This window comes from Aspergillus sydowii (genome assembly GCF_001890705.1).
Source record: "Aspergillus sydowii CBS 593.65 unplaced genomic scaffold ASPSYscaffold_14, whole genome shotgun sequence".
NCBI classification, from domain to species: Eukaryota; Fungi; Ascomycota; class Eurotiomycetes; order Eurotiales; family Aspergillaceae; genus Aspergillus; species Aspergillus sydowii.
The window spans coordinates 473260-497380 of NW_024467872.1; the positions used below are offsets into that span (position 1 = coordinate 473260).

Below are 24121 nucleotides of genomic sequence, written 5' to 3' on the forward strand. Positions count from 1 at the left end.
GTCTTATCCATTACTGTTCGACAGTGAATAAACTCAAGTTAACTCGGTGAGATGCGGGGTGCCATCCAAACCCCAGAGAAAAGCTTCAAGCTAGAGTAGTTAGTGGCTGTTAATCCCCATGCCCAGGGCCCAGAGTTCGACCAGCCAGCGACTGCAACAGGAATCCGCGGGTCCCCATAAACTGCCACCAGTTGCCTCTATCGGATCCGATCTTCATCACCTTCGGCGGTTCCGCGGTTCATTCCGCGCCCCGGCCTCCTGTTATGGGTAAAACCGGACGCTGGAGGTAATCTAGATGCAGCACCTGAATAATATCACCGCGGTTGGTAGAAAACCAGTCATTCCTTGGCCGATATTCTCCGATTACAGTATGCTGAGCTGACGAGGGCTGTACGAGCATTGTTCTGCGTGTCAGAACCCCGTTGCTGTCAACCTTGCTCGCGTTTGAGCTTAAAGGTATATAAAGGATAGATGGTGTATTAACTTCATAGTATTTCACTAATATCGTAAGACTAGTAGTTAGGTACATCTTTTCAACATTTGATAAAATCTACTAGAAGTGCTGCCTAGCGTTCGGATAAAATAAAATATAAAAAGCCAGCTGGTTATTGTATCAAGCACGGCGGAGGGCGTGGAGATGCCATACGAGAAGTCAACAATGAAACGACGGGTATACAGTTATGCCTAGCCCAATGCCCATTTCATATCTGGCCCCGAACGTAGCTTAGTGAAGCAGTTCTATTTCAATTGTACTGGACGTCTCGCAGGGTTTTGAAACCCTCAGAGATTAACCCTCCGAGTTTCAACATGGCGACCCAACTCATATCCGAGAAACAGGTTGGAAAAACAACCGAGTCCGTCCTTAGAGAATATAATATATAAAGGCAGGTTCACCTATTTTCTATTCGACGCTGGTTTCAGGCTGTCATCTTAAAACGACTTCAACACAATGTCACAAGACGCTGTCTCTTCAGAAACAATACCCGGACCTTCAGATGAGATCAAACAGGCCCCAAGTAATACCCCCAAGCAGACTCGAAAGGGTCGGAAGTTCTGGCTCATCCTGCTCGGTATCACCTTGACGAGTCTCCTGACATCCCTGGAAGCCACCATCACCTCCACGGTCTTACCAGTCATTGTTTCCGACCTGGGCGGGGGCGATAACTATATATGGGTAGCGAATGGATATTTCCTGACGATGTAATCGCCCTATTATGTGACAAAAACCTCGCGCGGTGGTTATTAATTAATGACTGACCAGGGCGTCTCTTCAACCACTATTCGCACAAATTGCAAACGTCTTCGGCCGCCGGAGGCCCTTGATCGCGTCAACGGTTGCTTTCCTCATTGGAAGCGGCATATGTGGCGGGTGCGTAGGTACTACAATATAGAGCAAGGAATATACTGACAACGGGAAATAGATCCACCAACATGGCCATGTTGATCAGCGGCCGCGTGCTGCAGGGCTTTGGAGGGTCAGGCATCAGTGTCCTAGTCGAAACGGTCATTTGCGACTTGGTTCCTCTCAGGGAGAGAGGAAACTACATGGCCCTGGTCTTTGGCATGATCTCCGTGGGGACCGCGTTGGGTCCTTTGTTCGGCGGCCTCATTGTCAGCTACAGCACCTGGCGCTGGGCGTTCTATATGGCATTGCCGGTCGGAGGACCGGCACTGGTGCTGTTGGTTGCGTTCCTGCACGTCAATTACGACAAGTCGAATACTCTGGCGACTAAGCTTGGGTCTCTCGACTGGCTAGGCAATGTTGTGTTCATTGGAGCTTCGAGCTCTGTCCTGATTGCGCTGGGTTGGGCTGGAGCTGGAGGCGAATACTCATGGTCTTCGTACCGGGTGGTTGTGCCTCTTGTTGTGGGCATGGTAGCCCTGGCATGTTTCATCGTCCTCGAGGGCTCTCGCTTTGTAGCGAATCCAATGATGCCACTGCACCTCTTCTCAAACCGCACATCGGCTGCCACTTTCGTCCTCACCTTTCTCCACGGCCTCATCACCATGTGGGCTTTCTATTTCCTCCCGGTATATTTCCAGGGCGTGCTCAGTGAAACGCCATACCGGTCAGGCATCCTGCTTTTGCCGACCATTCTCGCTCTGGTCCCATTCGCAATCGTTGGAGGGTTACTGCTCACCAAGTTCGGCCGGTACAAACCAATCATACTCGTCGCGTTCGCCCTAGTCGTCGTCGGATTCGGTCTCTTCTCGCTTCTGGACCAGAACTCCTCCCTGGGTGCACTGGTCGGGTTCCAAATCATCGAGTCCGCCGGCGCCGGCCTAGCCATACCAACCTTACTCCCTGCCCTCCTGGCCCCATTAACTGACAAGGATACAGCGCTGGCAACAGGCACATGGGCCTTTATGCGAAGCTTCGGCGTTACATGGGGCGTTGCCATTGCCGGCGCGATCTTCAACAATCGAGCCGAACAGTTGGCGCGCCGGGGTATTATAACGGACGCGACTGTGGCGGCGGAGTTCATGCACGGCGGCGCCTACCAGCGCGCTACGGCCAGTTTCCTGGATGGGCTTTCGCCAGAGACACGCGCCCAGGTTGTTGCGCTGCAGAATGGTAGCTTGCGCCGGTCGTGGCTGGTTGCTATCGCATTTGCTGCTGTGGGGTTCCTTGTTGCTGTGATCCCTAAGGAGGTTCCGCTTAGGAAAGAGCTGGATAGTGAGTTCGGTATGACGGAGCGGACGGACGGCGCAGCGGTCACGGCGTGAGATAGATAAGACTTTATATTGTGGTGCAAGGTGGGTCGACACGTCTTCTTCGTCACCAAGAGGGTCCCCGGAAGCGAGCGATAATGTATAGTAATTGTGCAAGTTATCAATTTTATCAACCCTCGTGACAATCAGTACGGAACATCCGTTTTAGGCCATGACCGTGATCGGACTTTTTTAGACGCTGGATTGAACGAGGTCGCTCCGTACGACCGTGGTTCCCACATGTCGTTTAGTGCTTTACTGCTGAGGATGCTGTCCTGCCCGTTGTTCAGAACAATGCAACCGTATTGCTGATGTTTTCCCTGATCGAATCCACGTACGACTTGTTTCCCCTCGGCGACCTGACGTCCTCCTGTGCCATGACAATACGAAGCAACCGTGCCCGGTCTACATCATCGAATATCCCCTTCGGCGATGAAGCTGCCTCACCCGAGAGGCAGTATACCGCTGGCAGACCGAGGCAGTGCTCTACAGCTTGAATGTGGCTTTGGAGGACATGAACTATTCCCTTGGCATATACTTTCCCTGGAATGTCTTGGAGCGAGGAGACGCCCGCGACGCGGAATACCGCCTTGACTTTTATTGACTTGATGGTTTCCGACGGGATCTGAGACAGACATCGATGACATCATGGAATAGAGAGTCGAAAAGCCTGATTAGCTGGAGATAGCTTGAAAGGACGAGCAGGGCTGTTTCGGTGCTGATGACAGGCTGCGACAGGTTCTGGATTATATCGACGAACTCTTCCGCACACATGATTGCTACGGCGACTGGATTTTCGGGCGTCACGTCCATGGTGCTTTCCGGACAGTTTCCTACAATGTTTCGAGGATCCGAGAGGATCCCGCCCATGGCTGAGACGCGCCGTTCGAGGTTTTCTCGGAATTGGATCAGCGATGTATCTGCACTCGCGCGTGGTGCAGGAACAGGAATTGGGTTAAGCTGACACCCAGAGGAGCCGAGAAAGCCGACATCAAGCACGTTTTCAAAATCCTGACCCGTATAAATGTCCAGTCCGTCAGGCCTCGGTAGTTGTTGTAATGCGGTGCCCGGCTGCTGCAGTGTGGGCAGGCCTTCCACGCTCAAAGAAAAGTCGAACAGATTTCCACCGCACCCTGACGCCGACAGATGGTCTACAGCTGGATCTGGGTCTGAGTATTCCGGGAACAATACCCCCTTTGATTGATCTTGATGAACAGCTGCCCCGAGATCTTCTAGCAAATTGCATGCCGTCTCGGGTCTGAACCAGCTGGCGGGCGTGGATGTGTTTATCAACATGGGCCCTCCCGCCGCTGGCGTACTGGCACCGTTGGATAACGCGAGCTCGTCCTTTTCTCGCGGAGCTCCCTTTCGCGGACGACCAGGATAGCCAGGGGCACCGGTGACGCACGAAGCTCCTGATGTGGCGCAACGCGCACATGGTTCCGTGCTCCCTTCGGGCCGTAGGCATCGGACTCGCTTTGCTCTGCACTGGTCACAGGCAGATCGCTTCGCTGCCTTTGGCATTTTCGGGTGTGGGATGGTATGGTGCTCCCTTGGCCATGAGCATAAGCAAAATACACCGGATGGGCTGTGGACACGAAACAAATACAAACTAAATACACCTCGGAGGGTTTTGCCTGATGACTAATACTCCGTAACGACCAAACACAGAGGGGAGATGGAATTCCTGAGCTTAGCATGATTCCGCCTGTGCTGTGTCCGATAAGAGAATATTCTCGGATGAAGTGGAATGTTGGCTTCCTTTACAGTCATTAGCACAATGGAAGAGAAAGACTCGCCACATATCATCGAAACGAGGGTATTGGTACATGATATTCCAAATTTCGCATATGAAATGAAGCGTATAAAAGCGGACTATAGTCTAGCTTGTCAACAGGTCGCCGATGCAGTTGTTGTTACCCTTCGGATTTTGTTCAGATAAAGTCCAAGGCCTAATAAGGGCGGTGCCTGCAAGCGGCTCAGATACATTCAATAGTTTAATGTCAGGGTGCGAATGAGCCAAGTGAGAAAGCGCATTACGGCAGATAGTATTTAGTGACTGCAACATATAATGCATATATCAAACTGTCAGGTAATATAATCTCACAATCGAGGATTTGAGATCTCCAGTCTCTCGCCCATCTTTAAGTGTTCTTCTCGATGATGAGCATCCAGTGGGCCGTGCAGCGGGTAAGCTGATCCGGAACACCTGTTGCAAACACTCCATTGTGGACGCTGGTCCATTGAAGGGACACGCTGCGGGTCGTCTTGTTTCAGACTGAGATACGGCCGAAGGGGTGGAAGACATGCAACCATAAGCCCGATGTAGGAATCAAGAGCGCACCAGAGTTCAATGGTTGTCATTGGTACATTTGGATAAGTGCTCACGACAATGAGGAAACGAAGAAGGCAAGCAGTTATACTCAGCACACCGAATCCAAATGTGATGAATAGGCCCAGCTTTTTCTTCCAGCTGAGATGAAGGGTGTGTATCACTGGAAGAGGCAGAATAAAAATGAATACATCCGAGGAGAAATGCAAGGCCCAAGTGGTAATCCAGAGACCTAACTGGCTAGGGTATCCACAAAAGGCAAAGTAGAATCTGCCTACATTAGAGTCCTGGCCAGAAATGGGGCTGGGCGGGATCTGGGAGTCACTACTTACCCCTCTGTTTTGTAAGGGACGCAAATTAGACACACGACTAGGACAGATACAATGTACGATAGGCCCGAGTAGATTGTAACTGCCCACAAGCAGTAGAAGAAGAGTTGCAAGATAGATGGGAAGATATTATAGTAAAATGAGATAAGAGCGGCTTTGTTGAGGTACAGGGTTGTAAAAAGCGGGAACCAGCTCGCAAACGCTATCTACTTCAAAGTTAGCATTGCAGCAAGAATGATTTGTCATTTTCTTACATTCCGTGTGAATCGAGGGACGTGCATATCAGAGTCTAAATGGAGCCAGGTGGAGGATGATTTCAACCACCCTAGCTTCATCAACTCGAGGTCGATCGCTGCTCCGCATACGCCACTCAACCACGAGAGGCATATTAAGTAGTCGCTCAGGATCAATCTTTTGTGCTGTAGATGCAGTCGAAGGTAAAGACGAGCGAGGATCAAGACAAGGCAGACCCCGAGTAGTGTCCATTCCACGGCCCAGAAGAGGTCAGAGACGTTGCATCAAACTGATCGGGGGTGTACTTACAACGACTGCTGCGGTAGAAGCAGCATGCATTGTGTTGAAATGCCCATTAGTAAAAGACACACTGAATCGGATTGGAGCCCAGTAGCTCTGAAGGCTGTGAGAAGGCCAACATTTGGAGGAGAGACATCGAAACGCGTGCTGTCATGCAGACAAGAACCATGGAACTTGTGCTCCCGAAAAAGGTTAGCCCTTACTTAGTAAGGGAGCCCTTATGGTGTCACCTTATCATGTCAAGAGCTGGTGGCGCAGTGGCGTTTGGTCACGGCTCCGAGCGTTGGGGTTGGATCAATTGCTTCTGCCATTGCCATCAACCTGAAATTCAAGGTTTATCATGTATGTTGGGCTGGCAGCGGCCGGATTGAAGGAATTGACGTTTTAGTTGGGTCTAGAAATTAGCCTTGCCTGATTCGGGGTAGCGTTGAATGGTCAAATAGCCTTTTATCTTTCTTTCCGAAGCAAAATAGAATAGAGGCTAAACTACGGTACGTTGGACATGGCGGTCCCAACGGATTAATTCCCAAAGGCATTCTTGCGGCTGACGGGCTCCATTGCGGAGAGATTACCTGCACCTGCTGGCCGTACCAAATGTAAGCGGCCTTCCCTCGTCGGCCCCGCGGGCTCCGCGAGACAAGCGCTTGCCGCAGTTTGGTCGCATCCGGCAACGCCGCGCTATATTGCAAGTCTGCTTGACCTCCCTTTTTCCCGCGCATTGTCAACTAGCTGGTACATACTGGCATACCTCGGTTACAGTACATCCGAGGCTCCTCTCCATAAACCTGGAGTAGCAGGACAGTTGGTTGTCGGATTCCGTGTCATCATGTAAAACCAATCATTGGTCGTGCTAGAGAAATCCCGGTTCACAAACCCTAAGGTAAAGAGGTCGGGCAGTGTCATATTGAATACTTAGGGTTGCGTGATTATATAAACTTGCCAGTTTGTTATTATCAAGTAGGAACATCACCGCAAGCTTTGAGCACTTGAGCTTCAGGTTTGCTCCTACAGACGAGGCAAACCCCAAACAGAACTGCGTCTTTCAATTGCCTTTCTAGCTGTTGTACTTGCTCTATTTCCTGCTCCTAACTAATTCTTCCCATTTGATTCCTGACGCGTCTATCGCGCCTGTCTTGACATATAAGCAGAGATGGTGTTCTCGTCTGCTAAAGCCTATGGTGATCTGGGCAGTATTCCGGATCATATACCAATCAGTTAGTTTATGCTCAATGGACAACATGGACGGGCGCCGCATTCCTCGTCCAGACCTCCATGAAGCTGTGGGATCACGGGGAAGGCATTTCCGGCTCTGGAGGTGGTGAATCGTGTCGACCCACTGGCACAAACTCTTGCAAAGGAGCTTGGTTTGGGCACCACACTTAAGAACAGAGTGGGACAAGGTCCTGGCGGCGCTTCATGTGGACTCTGTATGTCCAAATAACTCACAAGCTTGTCGTCATCTATAAAATAACTCTAAGATGCCGATTAAGCTATATTGGATTGATGTTTTGTCTCTGTGCTGAGCAGTGCATCAACTGAGAGGGGTTGTGTCCCCTGTAGCCTCAACGTATTCAGTTGCAGAACTGGTCTACCAGCTGAACGATTCTAACGCGAAAACCTCGTTTACCTGCATCACGTTTCTTCCCAAGGCAAATGCATTGGAAGCTGCGATAAAGGTTGGCATACCGAAAAAGAAGATTTACTTGCTCGAGATACCACATGCAGTGACTCGGAACACCGAACTGTTGACGGAATATAGAGCTATTTACTTTGCAGGAATGGATATGATAAACCCTTCTATTTGGTTGGTGTCCTGCACTAAACGCGTATGTAATATCCTCATAACTGTAAATTCCAATTAATGCTAGATTGCGAGACCATAATTTGGGTGATAAATCTGTCGACGTGCCAACTCAGCATCTGCCTACCAATACATGAGCCAGCTTAACTCTGTTGGCTGCCGAACTATACGATTTTAATCTGAGGAATAGCCCTGTGGTGGATACCTTCGACTAGATACACAAAGCGAGCCAACGGTAAGGCAAAAACGAGCTACAGTACCGGTCAGGCTACGCGCACTGGTAATCTGTCCAGTTGTCCTGGCTCTCCCCGACAAACCTCGCCTGAGCAGGCCATGGACACAGTCTCCGCGTCACTTCAGACCCATCAGACGGTTCGTAGCTCCGTACACCCCCGTCAGGAACCTTGCCCCTCTCGACCCACTCTACAAGGGCGCCGAGAATGTCATTCTTAACCGGAACCTGTGGGTACGACGGGTTCGGCCCGCAGTGTCCACCGCCGGGGATCATGAAGAGTCTCATGAACTCAGTTACGGTGTTTTGACCCATTGTGTCCTTGATATCGGAGAGGTGCTGCATTGGCCATGTCGCCGCATTGATGGGATCCGCCCAGCTCTGCGCCGTGATGAATTTCCCGCCGCGACGATGGAAGGCTGTTAGATTCGTGCTGATCCCGTCGATTAACGGCGAGGCGTGCTTGGCGACGGCGTCAAGGCCACTGCCCCAGTTGAAGTCGGTGACTGCGTCGTAGCTGCTATTGTGGAAAACGAGTTGTCGGAGGATTGGTGCGCCATACGTGCTGAATAGTGTGTCTTGTTGATCGAGCCAGGCGCTTTCGGTACCCAGGTTGAAGCCTGGATAGACCGTTTTACCGGTGCGAGAGCCCTTTGCACCGCTGTAGATGGCGCGTGCTGCTTTGGTTTGGGATGAAGATAAACAAAGGCTTTTGTTGCTGGTGGTTTGGCTGCTGCATGCAAGAGACTGGATATCGAAAGGACAGTCTAGGGGATTCTCGATCACCCGGTCCTTGACGCCGTCGAGCTCGTCGCATGCATCAAGCACTTTCTCGGTCATGAAGTCTAGAGTATCCTGGTCAAGAAAGCCGTCACCAGCCGTATGTTGCTGGTTCCAGAGGAAACTCAACACCAAATGAGTATAGTAATTCCCAGGGCCTTCGGCAAAAATCCCATCAAAGAGCTCAGGGTAGAACTGGGCAAGTGAATAGGCCTGCCCACCGCCAGTTGAGCAGCCATAGTAATAGCTATACTCAGGAGGCCGTGAGTAATACCGGGCTGTGATTGAGTCTCGTGCAATCGTAGTAGTGAGGGCAATCGAGTCGTGGATCCACGCTTTCACTTTGGCGGTATCGTCCATGTATGCAGCGAACCCGCCGTCTTCTCCATTCTCGTTAAAATGATGCCCACTGTCGCAGCCGCCGACGGCATAGCCTTTGTTGAGGTGGGTGAGCATGGTATAGTTGTCGATGATGCCTGCGTAGCCGCCGTTTCCTGCACTTATTAGCATTATTCCTCACCAAAGGTTAAAAGCATACCAATTCCGAGGTATCGACCGTTGTATTCGGACTGTTCAGGGAGAAAGACCTCCCAGGTAAGCGTTGCATGGCCGTTTGTGTCGGGCTGGACATGGCCGTCCTCCCCATTTGCGTACTTCAATGTCCCTTGGACGTGACATATCGGAACTTTATTCTGCGTAGCTTTCGGCGCATCATCGGAGGAGATATTCAGTCCTCCAGCTAAGATTTCCTTCGCAGTGTGGACCTGAATAGGGCTTGATTCGGAATATAAATGTAACAGACCCGTACATTGGAAGCTGGAGTCATGCTTCAGCAACCCAGCATAGCTGCACCGGCTCAGCGCACCAAATACGTAGACAACGGAGAGAAATTTCATTTTGACAAGCAGGCCATCTCACCAGTAGAGCTGTGATAGCTACGACGGACAGTTGCCTTTTATCCCTACCGCACGTCTGGCGATCGTCCTGCAACTGGAACCTGAATACCCGGGGTTTCTCCGGATGGAGGCCCCCGCATATTCCATTCGCAAGTTCAACTTCTCTTGGAGTCATTACTCGTGGAGCTTGGGGTTAGTGGATAGTGCACCCCGCATTCAACCGCCCGGGGTTATCTACACCGTTTATGCTGTGCATAATGTACGTACCGGGTTTCGGCCATCGGCGCCGTGGCCGACTGCCTGTATATTCAATCCCACTCCAGCTTCTCCACGAAATTAGCCCACATAACCCAGCACAAGCTAGAAAATAGGACGAACCTTTTCGGTCCTCACCCCGAAGACTAAGCAGTAAGCAGTAAGCACAGATAATGCATTCATCGGCGACGATACCGAGCCCACACCGGAAAAGATACCTACGGTGAGGACAGCTAATTCCCACGGGATGCCGATTCCAACGTAATTATAACTAATCCCTTATTAAATCCTACAACATCCCCTTCCCTTTTCTTTATTTCCTTTCATAGACACAGAGTGAGAAGAAGAAAAATGCCCGTCAACCGCCCCATCCGCATCGGCAACGTCTCCGGCGCAACAGGGGACCACCCCCGCGCCATGCACCGGATGGCGCGCGACGGCAGCGTCGACGTGATAGTCGGCGACTGGTTATCTGAGATGAACATTGCGTGGAACGCCATCGCGAAGGCGCAGGACGAGCAGGTGGGTTTTGAGCAGGGGTTTCTGGATCAGTTGGCGGGGTGTCTGGATGTGATTGTGGAGAGGGGGATAAAGGTTGTTGGCAATGCGGGCGCGTTGAATACGCCTGCGCTTGCAGCGAGGGTGGAGGGGCTTTGTAGGGAGATGGGGTATGGGGGTGTTGTTCTTGCGCAGGTGCTTGGGGATGATATTTCGGATTGTTTGAAAGAGAAGAAAGAGGAGATGGGGGAGTTGAGGCATCTGGATCATGAGGAGTGGAGGCTGGGAGAGTGGCCGTTTGAGCCACATTGTGGTGTTGCGTATATCGGTGCTTGGGGCATCGTGGAGGCGCTGAATGCCGGTGCAGATATTGTCATCTGTGGGCGAGTCACCGATGCGTCGCCGGTTATTGGGGCTGCCGCGTGGTGGTATAACTGGTCGAGGGACGCATGGGATGAGCTGGCGGGGGCTTTGGTTGCTGGCCGTGAGTGTCCGTCTCTAGTACTATAAGTGCACGACTAATGGTGTAGATCTCATTGAGTGCGGCGCATATATCACCGGTGCCAACTTCTCCGGCTTCAAAGCCTTCCTCTCCGAGCTGGTCGACCTCTCTTTTCCAATTGCAGAGATCAGTCCAGACGGCACCTGCGTGATAACCAAGTGCGAGAAGTATGCCGGTGCAGTGACAAAGGAGAATACCATAGCCCAGCTGCTATACGAACTCCAAGGCGAGACCTACCTGAACTCAGATGTGGTGGCGGATTTGAGAAACATCTGCATTGNGCAAATCGCCAAGGATCGAGTGCTCGTACGAGGAGTATCGGGCGCACCACCTCCCCCGACGACAAAGGCCATGATTGCTGCACAGGCAGGGTATCAAGCAGAGGCTACATTCTACATGAACGGACTGGATATCTACCAGAAGGCGGGGATGATGCGGAACCAGCTCCAGCATATCTTCGCGGGACACAACTTCTCGAAACTCTCGATTGAACTGTACGGGTCGCCGGCTGTTGATCCAAAAAGCCAACAGGCCGGGACGGTGTCACTACGTGTCTTTGCACAGGCGCGAAAGAGGGAGGATATTGCGGCAGACAAGTTCAAAATCCCAATCTATGCCCTGCGCATGCAGAGCTACCCTGGTTCGTCTCATACTACTTGCATATATTGATATAAACTAACTGGACAGGATATCATATGAACCTGGATTTCCGGACGATGGACCCCAAGCCCTTCATGGAGATCTTCCCAGTCGTATTTCCACTAGACAGGATTAACCACCGGGTAGCCTTATCCAACGGACGAACTATACAGGCTGCACCATCATCAGAAACAAAGAAATACCACAACCAACGGCCATCCTACGAGACACAAAGTCCCATCGCGCTATCGGAATTCGGACCTACAGAGCGCGCTCCACTTGGTAGTATCGTTCACGCCCGGTCAGGCGATAAAGCGGACAATTCAAATGTAGGATTCTTCGTGCGGAACCAGGATGAGTACCCATGGCTGCAGTCGTTTTTGACCATCCCACGACTCAAGGAGTTATTTGCGGACGACTGGCCAATGGATAAACAGCCGGCTGTTGAACGGTGCGAGTTTCCTAATATCCTCGCTGTGCATTTCAGGGTCCTTGACTTCCTGGGTGGTGGAATCGCGAGCTCAAGTCGTATCGACGGCCTGGGGAAGGGCGTTGGTGAGTACCTGCGCAGTCGTGTCGTTGATGTCCCGGTGAAGTTCCTAGAGAGGGGGTGGATATAGATATTATGTGTATTTTAGACATGTGGAGACTGTGTATCATATAGAAATAGATTAAATCCCATTCCTTCAATCTCGCCCATCCAGTCGTGAGAGAGTTGCCCGACAGGGTCGTCGCCGTATGCAGATGGCTGGAAATGCTGCAGGTCGTCGAGACAATCACGTAACACCGAGTCAACGGCCAGTGGCCCTACATTTAAACCGCTATCCCAGTCCATACTGGCTGTTTCAGCAGGAGGGATAGTGGGGGTCTGCGGAGCTTGCTGAGAACCAGATGTCTTGGTATAATACTCGACCGCATCAAGGAGGACTGCATCGCTAAGCCGGTTAAACACATCGTAGCAATTCTTCGCCATATTCCAGCGCTCGGATATAGCCACCAGTACATTCGAGCATGTCCGGCAGTCATTCACAATATCGATAATCGCCGGGTCGGATTGAAGGAAGGCTGTTGGTGTAGACGCAGACGTAGAGTTCTGCTTGCGCTTATGCGAGCGGAAGTGCCGACCAACCGCATAAACGTAGGATAGTCCAGCCATGAATACGGCGTGCAGAGTAATCCAGGTGTAATTGATCCGCTTCCACCGGTGGAGCTGGGCGTAGATGGTGATCGCCTGTTTTGCGGCGACGAAGATACTTTGTAGCACGGTGGGATCGCGCATTGAGATACCGGATAGCGCAGGCGACGGGCGATAGAGCATGAGGAGCGCGTTATAGTATAGCATTGCGTACCACTCGGGCGTGCGGAAGCTGGACTGGTGCTGAGGCTGCGAGGTTGGTTCGTCTTCGAGGGGTAGATTTGCTGTATCGGAATGCCACTGCGCGAGGGTATTGGCGAGGCTGTCTCGGGCTCGTAGGGCGGACTGAGCGTCTGTCTGCATGCGTGTTGAGCCGGTATGTAGGGCGGACATGATGTCGCCGCAGATAACTCGGTAGCGGACGATGTGGACGAACAGGGCGGTGATACACAAGCCAGAGGGGGGGTCGTTGATTAAACTATCCAAAGATGGATCAGGGAGAGCGACGTCTGTATCTTGAAGCCGAATAGCTAGAGGTCTGCCCAGGGTGATACTGACAATCCTGCACTTGTTAGAGCGGAGCTATATAATACGAATATACATACCTGTCCATGGCAATCACAGACCAGAAGCAGCGCCGACGAATCTCATGTGCAACAGTACTCGAGCTCATCTCGCCCCTTGGCTTGGGATGGTAAACCTGCTCGCGATGCAGGCCCAGTTCCAGACACATGCGCGCTGCAACGCCAACAAGATGCCACATACCTGGCTTGTTAGTCGGGTTCAGATAGTGGGTATATGTGCCTACTGGTTGATGTATCCTGGACCGAGTTGACCATGCGGTATTGACACAGTAACAGCATCGCCTGCAGAGCCTGGGTATCGCCACGCTGCAGAACCTCGTTCAACCGCTCTGCTGCACGTAGATGATACGTCTCTGCATCGGGCAGCGACTCACGGTCGAACTTGTATACGCTCGCCGTGGCAATGGCCAGTATCATGTTAAACGAGTAGTATGAGAAAGCATCCTGGCCGAGAAAAGACACATCCTGGTACGCCTTGTCGAGATTCGCCAACGCAGTCGCCCGATGCAGGAATGGATACGAGACATGGTCGTGCTCAAAGTACGCATGGTGCAGGGCCCGGGCAACTCGCTCGTCTGGCACCGGCGATACATCCACTGCAGTACTTGACGGCGTTATTCCATTCAATGGGCTAGTAACAGGCCTGCTCTCGACTCTTCTCCCGCCCTGCGAGGGCGCATTCACAGTAGCGTCGACCAGACTCGCCAGGAGCACTCCACTCGTCGACCCCAGGAACTGATTCTCGCCCCCCGCGCGACTCGACAGGAACGAGATCTCCTCTGTGAGCTCGTTGCTCAGGGCTTCTTCACGCCCTGCACGCCGCTCCGCCTCGCTCGGCTCCGGTGGCCGATGACCTGCACTACTGGGCTCGGTGGGTGGATTCTGGCTTCGCTCTGTTAACAGTCGGTTCTCGCGCTCGAGCTGCTCGATCCGTCGCTGCAGTCTCTCTAGAGCCTTCTGGCGGTCGCGGGTGTGGTTCACGTATTTACAGGCGACTCCTGCTTTCCTGCATGGCCCGCACGATGGAACAGCCTTGTCGCATCGGGATTTTCGCCGATGGCAGCGATCGCAGGCTGGATTCATGCTGCTCAATTCAGCTATGGAAGGTAGGACGGCTAGGCTAATGTAATTTCCTGCGGGGCTGATGGCCGCGGTTATCGGCAGTGGAGAGGCAGCATTACCGACTTGCGTGAAGGAAGAGACTGATCTGATCCATCGATAATTTTGTGGATTTTTCCAAATGGCTGTCGGTCTCGGCCGCCGAGGCCGACGGGACCCCTGGCTGTTCAGGCATTGCTTAATTTCCTTCATATTTTAGTGCAGTCTGGGCAGGTATAAATTATTAACAGTTCCCCGGATTTAAAATCTGGGGTCCGAAACATCTGGGGATTGCTCCTACAGTATATACAATGGAAACGGCCCACGCTGAGATGGAAAACGACAACAGATATGTCGAGCCCAAGGTAATAATACAATTAATATACATTGCGATGTATAGCTAACAACTTAGAATGAGGACCCAGAGGTCAACGACCACCAAGAGCACGATGCAGAAGCTGTCGCGGCGCTTGTCTGGAAGCAGGACCTACGAATCGTCCCTTTGTCCGCGTTTATTTACCTGCTCTGCTATTTGGATCGGTCGAATATAGGTATTCACTTTGAGATCTTCGTATTGTTGTTTGACTCGGCTAATTGTGTAGGAAATGCAAAGGTGCTTAATGCAGACACTGGCAACGACTTGCTCACCGAGACGAAGATGTCAAACTACGAGTATACGTATGGCCCTGAAGGAGCAAATCAAAGTACACTGTCTGACATAAATAGGATTGCGTTGATGGTCTTCCTGATTGCATACGCCCTGTTCGAAGTCCCGTCGAACTACCTCCTCAAGAAACTGCGCCCAAGCGTACGCCTCAATTCCCACAGCGTCAGTTTAGATACTGATTCTTGCAGCGCTGGATCGCATTCCTCATGCTCTCCTGGGGCGCAACAACAATCGGACTCGGCGGCGCCACCAACTACGCCCAAGTCACCGGCATCCGCTTCTTGCTCGGCGTGACAGAAGCAGGCCTGTTCCCGGGCCTGGTATACTACCTGACATTCTGGTATCGCACATCAGAGCGGTCGCTGCGCGTCGCGCTGATTCTGGCCTCGGCTACACTCGCCGGCGCGTTTGGAGGCGCTATTGCGTACGGCGTTGGGTATCTCAATGGTGACCATGGACATTCGGCGTGGCGGTGGCTGTTCTTCATTGAGGGTGCGCCGTCCTGTGCGTCGGCGATTCTGGTTTTCTTGTTTCTGCCTGATTACCCGGAGTCGGCGAAGTGGTTGAACGGGGATGAGAAGGATTTGGCTAGACAGAGACTGTCGGTTGAGGGGTCCAAGGGCGATGCTAAAGCCATGAGCTGGGAGGATGCGAAGCCGGTTTTGATGGAGTGGAGGTTGTACGTTCACTACATTGTACGTTATACGTTACCCAGCTGTTAAGAACGGCAGTGGGCTAATGAGGCAGATCTACTTTGGCATCTCGACGCCGTTCTCGAGTTTATCGCTGTTCACGCCTTCTATCACCGCCGGGCTGGGATACGAGAATCTAAAGGCGCAGCTGATGACGGTTCCTCCCTACGCAGTGGCGTACGTGGTAACCGTGGTTGTCGCATGGTCTGCGGATCATTTCAACGCGTGCGTCTCTCTTCTACCTAGTACTAATGGATGATAAATGCTAACTTTTGCAGTCGCGGCCTCCATTCAGCTGTATTCTCCTTCATCGGCGCAATGGGCTTCCTCGCCTCCGCCGTGCTCCCCGCAGACGCATACCTAAAGCGCTACGGCTGTCTGATCGTGGGCTCAAGCGGTGCTTTCTCATGTATCCCTCCGCTGCTTGGGTGGCTCTCGTCTAACATCCACTCTACGGCCGGTGCGGGCCTCGCTATCGCACTGAATATCTCGTTTGGTGCCCCTGGGCAGATTGTAGGAGTGTGGATTTATAAAGCTGAGGAGGCGGAGAATGGCTATCCGACTGGACATTGGACTAATGCGGCGTTGTTGTTGTTTGTTTGTGTGGGGTGTGTGCTGCTGCATTTGTATTATGTCTTGAGGAATCGGGGGAGGATGGGAGGGTGTGGATTGAAGAGGTTTGCTTATTGACTGAATGGTTCTATTTATTCGATATAAGAGATCAGTCACAGAGTCAGTACTTCATGCATGATCAGCTGCAGTTACAACAAGGCCTGGCAGATAATCACCTACACAAGACCTTTAGCATATGAAATGTTAAACGGAAGCTGTATCATTCATACCTGCCAAACTCCACACTGGCATCGAATACTCCAAAATCCGCCGTAGAGGCTCGACATCGATGGGTGGACCATCCACGAAGCCCCCGTTCAGCCATATCGCCATCTGCGCTGCTTCGCCAACACATATGGTAGCTGGAAGGGGCAAAATCCGTAGTTTCTCCTTTTGGCTGCGGGCGTCGAACTTGATGCATGTATCGCGGACCATATTTATCGTCGAGGTTAGTGCGAGGATTGACTGCTCTTGTTTATTAGATCTAGTCGGCGCGTGGCTGTGTTTGGATATAGAAGTAAGCCGCTTGCGATGGAGAGTTAGGGAAGTCCTATTTGATTAGCCCTGGTTAGTTCTGATGCGTTCTACGGATGGGAGTGTACTCACAGCATGGCTATTGCGTTTGCGCCGCACATAACCTTCCAGCTTTCTGGTGTTTGCTGGAAGAGGTACTTCATGAAGTGCATGAGGAGGGCAACTGTTCTGTCTATGCTATCGTGAAGTGAGTCGCTTTGTTTAAGGGTAGACAGGGCTTGGACTTCGCTCAGAATGCGAGAGGCCTGGATCTCGCGGGCAAAATATGACAGGGGGATGTGTGCTGGTGTTGAGAAGGATGGCTGGATTGGCCCTGGCGGCTGTGACGTGTGGTCGTACCATTCCTGGTCGTCAATAGGGAGCTTGAAGTCATGAGGAGGGTCCTCTACGGCATGAGCAGCTGTGATATTCGTGATGTGGTGTATGAGTCTGCGATTGATGAGCATAAGTCTGAGGATATTGAGGTAACGTACCGATCCATCATATATATTCCCAGCCAGACCCTCCTTCGCTCTTCGGCGATTACCCAGGTGGTCTCAATATCGACGTTCAACTGGAGTATATGCCCCAGCCTCGCGCATGTCCCGATGGTGATGAATGCTGCCTGGGAACGCCCTACCCCAGTCTCGTAGACAGCCAGCAGCAGACCAGCCTGCACAAGCTCAAGCGACGGCCCTCTCACGAGTTGCAGGGAGGAAAAGAGGTAGCTGACCAGTGGATACATCGCGCTCCTAGCACAGTCCCGACTATATGCGCCATCCCCTTGTACAGTAAGTAGAGACATTGCCAGAAGGATTAGGGCCGTCTCTGCGTGTGGTGTATGTTGAAGTGACCGAACGCGAGACCGAAAGTTTAACTCATGGATTGTAGCTAGCCATGTATGGATATATGTAAAATAATCTTCGAGGACTGCCTCCACAGGCTGGCCCCGTTCAGCGAGGGTAGGCATGACCAAGCCAACAGTGAAGCGATCAATGTCGGCGCTATGCATGCGGAAATCGCCAGGGACGAATAGATTGCCTGCACCCGTCGTCCCCGTAGAGAGAAGGAGACCAGATGAAAATTCAGGCGACATTTGATAGTTGCATTCTGAGTTCGTCCTGCGCGAATTAGCACAGAAAAATGGGATGTCCAGGAACCATGCATGCATACCTTAGGCATCGCGAGCAGCTGGGAATCTGCTTATCGCATTTTCGCTTCTGGTTGAAGCATTTCTGGCAGGCGTTTGGTGCCGGTGAATCGCTCGCTGTTTTGTCCGAACTTGGGGTAGAGGATATTGTACGTGGGCTGGGGAAATTGGCCGTGGGGTTCATGCTGCCCAGAGGTATTTGAAAACTATATTTATTGCTACCTAAGGCCAGCACTTGCGTTGAATTGCCAGGGAGGAGTGTGGAAAGTCTATCCTCCATATCCACCGTTAAAGGGGTTTACTCCTGTATATTCTGTGACTGCGGAGAGCTCTTCCGGCCCAGGCTGACTAACTGGGGTATAGGTGGCCTACTATAGCCTCAGTGCCTCACTACGACGGATTGGGAAATGCGGGAAATGCGAGTCAAGAAATCTGAGTCGGAGTCCAACAAGGAAGTATGTATATTTGGACGAGATAGCTGTTTACAACTGAAATGGTGGCTACAGTATTCAAATTGATTAAGTCCGTAATGATTATCCTAAATCGTAACCCTAATTCCATACCATCATTACTCGTTCCAGCCGCTTTACAAAGCCACCATCATGGTGAAAGACAGCCCAGCAAGGGCAATGTACGCCCACAGACTGTGAGAGGAGAATGCAGAGGCTGCACCAACGCCTCCAGGTGGAAGGTCATTATCTCCTCCAGACTCGGCAGTCGCACTGGGAATGGGCTCCGAGTCGTCATCACTGGATTCGGTCGGCTCAGAGTCAGAATCAGAGTCCAAGTCGGAGGTAGAGGTAGAGGTAGACCGGGTGGTTGACCGCGTAGACGAACTGGAGGTGGTCGTTGACGTAGAAATACTGGAGAGGTCCGGGGTTGTTTGTGCAGCAGACGACAGACTAGAGCTGTAACTCTCAAAGATAGAGCTCGCAGACGCGGAATTGGACGCCGTTACTGTAACAGTCGTCGACGTGGTTTCTCTCGACGAGGTCAGCGACAGCGTACTCGTCGTGACCTCGACCCGGATCTCCCAGTAGACCTCAATGTACCAGTACACGTAGTAGTACCAGTAGATTATCTGAGAGGAGCGGTAACAGCCAGATTCAGGGCAGCAGCCGGACTCGCCGTCTACAATGACGCAGTTGTATCCGGATTTGCAGGCGCCGCCGCTGCGACAGCAGGTCGATCCTGACAGCATGCATCTGTCATGGCAGCACTCGTTCGGCTTCTCGCAGACATGGCCTGCTGAGCAGCAGATGTGCTTGGCGCGCTCCACGCAGTATCCGGACGTAGTGCAGCAGCTGTCAGAGGGCGAGGGACAGCAGCGGCCGGATGCTATTTGGAGATACCTTGTTAGTGATGCTCTTTTGCAATTTGTGACGGTACTTACACTCGCAGAGGCGGGTGCCGCTGGGACAGTATGTTCTCTGGCGCTTCTCGAGTCCGTTGAGATCAAACGGATCGCTGCCAGTCTCGATGCTGGCGTTGTTGCGAAATGGGGAGTTATCGCCATCTTCTATCTGTGCGTGTGGTATGAAGAGGCTCTCGGAGCTGGCCAGTACTGCAGTGCTGAGGCACGAGAGGCCGAGCAGCAGTTGAGAAACCGAGAACCGCATTTTGACGGTGTTGCTAACGTTGGAAAAAAATTCAGAGGAAAGCAGCTTGCCATCTGCCTCGGGGAAAGCTCGTTTATTTTAAAGACGGAAATGGAGTAAACACGAGGCCAAGACGACCGTGGAAAGCAACCTCGTATTCAGGGCGACTGCACATCGCGGATTGGCCTAGATAGGGCTCGGCAGACACCAAGGAACCCTAATCAGCCGGTTCCAGGTCTGCCTTTGCTGATTGTCAATGCGTTAGCCCTCTTTGTCGTGGTCGCAGGCAACCGTGACAGCCGAAGGTGTTACGAGCCTCATCACGAGGATTATTTCCCCGGTTTGAGTCATGATTGGGCTGCCCTTGACTGCAATGTGCGGATTTTGGAAGAGTCGGAACGACATGGAGGGTATGACATGACTCGAAAATACCGCAGTGGCATAGACATGAATTTAACCGCTACCCTGCCATAGGGCAAACCTCGATACACCGATCAGAGGCTTGTTAGCAGATTCGTGAGGCCGAACGAGATATTCTTGCTCTGTTATCGGAAGAGACTCACTGGCCGACGGTATGATCGACATACAAATGACACCGCCTCTTTGCAAGTCCAACCACATTTCAATGCTGGAGTGAGCCAGGTCGGTCCAGGTATTTCTCCGCAAGGCTGTGCAAACACGAGAAAACACATGAGAATCGAAGACTTGCATGACAGCCTCGCGCAGAGAGATCCAGCAATGACAGCATCATGTCCGGGCTAGAAATATTCGGCCTGGCGGCTGGAATCCTGCAAGTCGCGGAAATCGGCAGCCGGCTCTCTATCAAGCTCTGCGCCTGCTATAGTAAAGCCAGGCAAGCGGATGGTCGGCTCCAGACCCTCTCGAGCGACGTCGCTTTGACCTCCAACGTCCTTCGTCAGCTGGGCGATAACATCCGACAAGACGATCAAGCCAGACTCTATTCTGGAGAGGCCCTGGCAACTACCAAAGGCATCCTCCAGGAATGTGAAGCTGTGTTTGGGAAGATCAGAGATGCTACTGATGGTTTGGAGCAGGATTTAACGAAACCGCTTTTTGATCGTGTGGCCAAGAGACTCAAGTTTATGACCATTGAGAAGGACTTGAGCTTTCTTCAATGCACTCTAGAGCGACTGAAGTCTACGATGCTGCTGCTTTTGAATGTTATAATGTATGCAGGGCAGGTACGGGGGTGAGTAGCCTCTAGAAGTACAGCAGCCAGGAAACTGATCTAAACAGCCGAGCTGAATTAAATACACTCGAGAGTCAGCAAAGTATAATCCAAAACTTCATTGTCCAAAAGAGGGAAAGCGAAAGGGCGATTGAATATTTACAGGACGATCATAAATCCACCGAAGACAGGATACCAGATGATCTATTTTCGCCTGGAAGGGGAAACCCCGACGAGCTACGGGCATACTGTTCCGTGATATGCAAAATAATCTCTGAAATTGATGCTTGCCAATCGAACCTTGCACAGGCCCAGTATGATAGGGTAAGGACAGGAATTCTGAAGATACATTTACAAGAGATCCTTCCGTCGGGAATCACACATGGGCCACGGGTGGCTCGGTTTCTTCGCGAGAGATTTAACACTATATGCCCCAAGTAAGTATTATTATTACTTTCCGCGAATTTCTGTGGCTAAATGTGAGAGTAACAACCCTCCTAGATCAAAGCAAATCGAGCTCCATACGCTGCTACAGACAATCGATAATGTCCTACAGAGATATCCAGATCCTCACAGCTGTTGGAGGCCAACCAACCCAGTTACTCCAGGCCATGCCCTTGATTCCATGAAGAGGAAATTGGCTTCCAGGAGTCCAGCGAGTATGGGCTACTTGGAAACTCCACAGACACAGGGAAATCCATTAAATTACCGGCCTAAACCCGATACCATCAAGACACCAGATGGTCAAAGCTCACTGCCACCGCCTCAACGTCCCCTAATAACACATCCACCTGGGGTTTCCAGTACAGATTTACCGCCTTCACACACATTGACTTCTCTCAGCCAGCAGGGTACTTTGAACGAGGCTTCAGAAGCACCCGTTCAAGAGCCACAAGGCGCTAAAGATAGTACTGGTCGCCTGCGGCATGAGCAGCCCGTACAGCCAGGATCGTTTCAAACGTCGCCCGTGGATACGCTGTGCAGCTCCAAGAGTTATGGAAGTTATGTGATCAGTGGATCACAATCACTGTATCAATCTCCTCGGCCTGGTCCTGGGTCTGAATCCCTTGGCCTTGGAAACGAAAAGTGTTCTTCGACTGATTTAAGGGGTACTATGCCTGGGACATTGACGAATCAAGTTGGGTCTTCAGAATCATCTGCCCATGATTTCGGTCATCTTCGCTCCGATAATAGGCTCAAACGTTCCTATTCTGACTATAATTCCTCAAGTTCCCATAAGGAGAGCTGGCTCGGGTATGTCAAGGACCATACTGCATCTCCCAGAGCGGTCTTTTCACAGCTAACCTATACTGTACAGGTCAACGTTGGCGCCCACAGTAGGCAGCTCGCACGAAATTAAATCACTCGTTCTGGAATGGACCGTACTTAATAGAGATGATCTGGGGATACATTAGCTGTAGTGCTTATTCTAGAGATTCTTGAGTTGCGGATTTGAATGCAGCACATCCTGGCTGTCCTGTGTCATGCGTTTTTGTTAAAGTATCCTTACAGAGACTCAGTATTTTGAGATAAGAAAAAATATTCTATAGATAGTTATTTAGAAGAGATAGCTTAGTCAGTAAGTATATATTTACAATAAGAGGCTCAATCCCCTAGGAAGATATTTGCCAATCTACCCACCGAGTAAATATTGTTTTTATTTCGTATAAGTGTCTTTGGGGCTAAATAATGCTGTTCCTCACCACGTTAGGGATATCAGGTCGGGTCCCAAACCCAGGCAGCAGACACCATCGCTATTGATGGAAACTGAAGAAATGGATCCGGATCCCTGGATCTGAATGCCCTCTATTAGGCTTCGGGACCAGAGGCTCGGGCCCCTTCACGTTACGGTCTAGACTTTAGCACTGACTGATTCATGTCAGGAGCTTGTAATGTTGTAAGAGTAAAGGATATCCTATTGGCTCTGGTAAGGATGCTGCAAGAAACCAGCTCTCACCCTTTCTCGACAGCCCACTTTGTAAGTGCGTTTCCAATTTCACTAGCACCACTTATTAACGTGAGCTGGATCAGCCTCTCACCGTATCATTCTGTTAAGGTTAAAGGAATGCCGCACCGGTTATATATGCAGTCTGCTCTTTCTGAGACATTTTGACCGTTTGTTAGAGGCAAATCATTCCGATGAAGTGCTTTCTTTCTGTTGCAGTGTGTAAGTAAACGTAGTCATTGGAGATAGAAGAAGAGTGAGCAGCCGCCGAAAACCTCCGAAGGCAGCCGCAAACCCTGGCGACATTTTCCAGCTACCGTATGATATATTGCCGAAACTGCAAAGGAAGCCTCGGCTACTTCTACTGAATAAGGCCTCGGAAAAAGTCTTTAAGAACCCCATTGTTACTTAAGCATAATGCGCTCTGAAAGACAGAAAGTGATAATAACACCGACCAGAAAGACCGCACAGCATTTTTTCCGAGAGTTCAAGTGGCGAGGTCAGCTTAAAGAAGAACCAAGGCTATATCGTCCGCCCTACGAGAGATACCCTTCCCTCAAGGGTAGCGGATTTCAGAGAGAGGACAGGGAGCAATAGCAACAGAGAATCATACCCTGAGCTTCTCTAAAACGTCAAGTGGAGTGGATGGCCATGCCGTTACAAAAGGACGGCGCTAGTTCGGCTGCGCTGGAAGCTGAAATCAACCATTTCATGTCCATTCCATGGTGCCGCTCTCACCTATGCGAGCCCAACTTTCAGCTTGTTAAAAGACCTCGAAAGCCTTCGCCAGACCACGGACATACGCTATTCGGGAAGACATGGTTCACTGAGGACACACTTCCACATTTACTCGCTTTGTACCGACAGCCATCTGCTGAAGGGGAATGGAAGGGTGAGATGTGTATACTCATGACGTTGGGCACGGGCCTAAACGAACATCCGAATGTCCTTCACGGAGGAGCTATTGCCACCGTATTGGATAGGGCATTGGGGCTTCTCGTCAGCTATGCGATATCCGATGGGGTTCCAGCGTATACGGTCGTGCTGACCACGGCATATAAGAAAAAAGTCAAAACGCCGCAGACGATTATGACACGCTCTTGGATCACAAAGACGGAGGGGAGGAAAGTTTGGGCTTGTGGACAGATCGAAGACAGCACCGGCGACATCCTCGCGACGGCAGAAGGAATGTTGGTCAAAAAGGGAGCAAAGCTCTAGCACAGGAACTTCTCAATGTGAAAAATGCCAATGATTGAATTCACTGGTTTTGGTAAACTTTTATTAGAGAATGGATGCACGTATGACCAACTGATTTATGCCCTAATATGCAAGGGTAAGTAATCGCATGCCCTAGTCCCTAGAGAGCCAGCGTAACCTCCCTGTAAATTCCACACTGCCATAAACAATGCTTTTCTAACTTCCTCACTA

The 24121-nt window shown here is 51.3% G+C and overlaps 11 protein-coding genes across 11 annotated transcripts; 5 read left to right on the forward strand and 6 right to left on the reverse strand.

The window, feature by feature from the left end:
* Positions 1-566: 566 nt before the first annotated feature.
* On the forward strand, positions 567-2727 carry ASPSYDRAFT_210966 (uncharacterized protein; the record flags this gene model as incomplete). Its single annotated transcript, XM_040844001.1, has 3 exons — positions 567-1200; positions 1262-1369; positions 1422-2727. Exons 1-3 carry the CDS (start codon positions 950-952, stop codon positions 2725-2727), a joined length of 1665 nt encoding a protein of 554 aa, XP_040697982.1. The 5' UTR covers positions 567-949.
* Positions 2728-3309: 582 nt separating this feature from the next.
* Positions 3310-4236, reverse strand: ASPSYDRAFT_93938 (Zn(II)2Cys6 transcription factor domain-containing protein; the record flags this gene model as incomplete). The annotated part of the gene is made up of 1 exon (XM_040852908.1): positions 3310-4236. The coding sequence occupies one exon, from the start codon at positions 4234-4236 to the stop codon at positions 3310-3312; it is 927 nt and encodes a 308-aa protein (XP_040697983.1).
* Positions 4237-4602: 366 nt separating this feature from the next.
* On the reverse strand, positions 4603-6198 carry ASPSYDRAFT_50209 (uncharacterized protein). The gene is made up of 5 exons (XM_040848019.1): positions 6138-6198; positions 5917-6080; positions 5628-5867; positions 5377-5579; positions 4603-5314 (listed from the first exon to the last, which is right to left on the reverse strand). Exons 2-5 carry the CDS (start codon positions 5944-5946, stop codon positions 4816-4818), a joined length of 972 nt encoding a protein of 323 aa, XP_040697984.1. The 5' UTR covers positions 5947-6080; positions 6138-6198; the 3' UTR covers positions 4603-4815.
* A 1519-nt stretch (positions 6199-7717) lies between these two features.
* ASPSYDRAFT_136307 (uncharacterized protein) lies at positions 7718-9754 on the reverse strand. Its single transcript, XM_040840754.1, has 2 exons — positions 9259-9754; positions 7718-9214 (listed from the first exon to the last, which is right to left on the reverse strand). The coding sequence occupies exons 1-2, from the start codon at positions 9614-9616 to the stop codon at positions 7977-7979; spliced, it is 1596 nt and encodes a 531-aa protein (XP_040697985.1). The 5' UTR covers positions 9617-9754; the 3' UTR covers positions 7718-7976.
* Positions 9755-10177: 423 nt separating this feature from the next.
* Positions 10178-12130, forward strand: ASPSYDRAFT_81871 (acyclic terpene utilization AtuA family protein; the record flags this gene model as incomplete). Its single annotated transcript, XM_040851115.1, has 3 exons — positions 10178-10853; positions 10900-11511; positions 11559-12130. Exons 1-3 carry the CDS (start codon positions 10223-10225, stop codon positions 12128-12130), a joined length of 1815 nt encoding a protein of 604 aa, XP_040697986.1. The 5' UTR covers positions 10178-10222.
* Positions 12131-12323: 193 nt separating this feature from the next.
* Positions 12324-14312, reverse strand: ASPSYDRAFT_93942 (uncharacterized protein; the record flags this gene model as incomplete). The annotated part of the gene is made up of 4 exons (XM_040852909.1): positions 12324-12346; positions 12399-13207; positions 13251-13410; positions 13454-14312. The coding sequence occupies 4 exons, from the start codon at positions 14310-14312 to the stop codon at positions 12324-12326; spliced, it is 1851 nt and encodes a 616-aa protein (XP_040697987.1).
* Positions 14313-14598: 286 nt separating this feature from the next.
* On the forward strand, positions 14599-16605 carry ASPSYDRAFT_81872 (uncharacterized protein). The gene is made up of 8 exons (XM_040851116.1): positions 14599-14692; positions 14740-14878; positions 14930-15005; positions 15054-15135; positions 15183-15689; positions 15742-15911; positions 15965-16474; positions 16529-16605. Exons 1-7 carry the CDS (start codon positions 14639-14641, stop codon positions 16374-16376), a joined length of 1440 nt encoding a protein of 479 aa, XP_040697988.1. The 5' UTR covers positions 14599-14638; the 3' UTR covers positions 16377-16474; positions 16529-16605.
* Positions 16428-18145, reverse strand: ASPSYDRAFT_93944 (putative C6 transcription factor; the record flags this gene model as incomplete). Its single annotated transcript, XM_040852910.1, has 5 exons — positions 16428-16474; positions 16529-16848; positions 16905-17261; positions 17306-17932; positions 17985-18145. 5 exons carry the CDS (start codon positions 18143-18145, stop codon positions 16428-16430), a joined length of 1512 nt encoding a protein of 503 aa, XP_040697989.1.
* A 402-nt stretch (positions 18146-18547) lies between these two features.
* ASPSYDRAFT_93945 (uncharacterized protein) lies at positions 18548-19580 on the reverse strand (the record flags this gene model as incomplete). The annotated part of the gene is made up of 2 exons (XM_040852911.1): positions 18548-19299; positions 19355-19580. 2 exons carry the CDS (start codon positions 19578-19580, stop codon positions 18548-18550), a joined length of 978 nt encoding a protein of 325 aa, XP_040697990.1.
* A 728-nt stretch (positions 19581-20308) lies between these two features.
* ASPSYDRAFT_72321 (uncharacterized protein) lies at positions 20309-22363 on the forward strand (the record flags this gene model as incomplete). The annotated part of the gene is made up of 4 exons (XM_040850640.1): positions 20309-20769; positions 20817-21185; positions 21250-22002; positions 22067-22363. 4 exons carry the CDS (start codon positions 20309-20311, stop codon positions 22161-22163), a joined length of 1680 nt encoding a protein of 559 aa, XP_040697991.1. The 3' UTR covers positions 22164-22363.
* Positions 22364-23123: 760 nt separating this feature from the next.
* On the forward strand, positions 23124-23941 carry ASPSYDRAFT_50217 (PaaI family thioesterase). The gene has a single exon (XM_040848020.1). It carries the CDS (start codon positions 23345-23347, stop codon positions 23909-23911), a length of 567 nt encoding a protein of 188 aa, XP_040697992.1. The 5' UTR covers positions 23124-23344; the 3' UTR covers positions 23912-23941.
* The last annotated feature ends 180 nt before the right edge of the window (positions 23942-24121 follow it).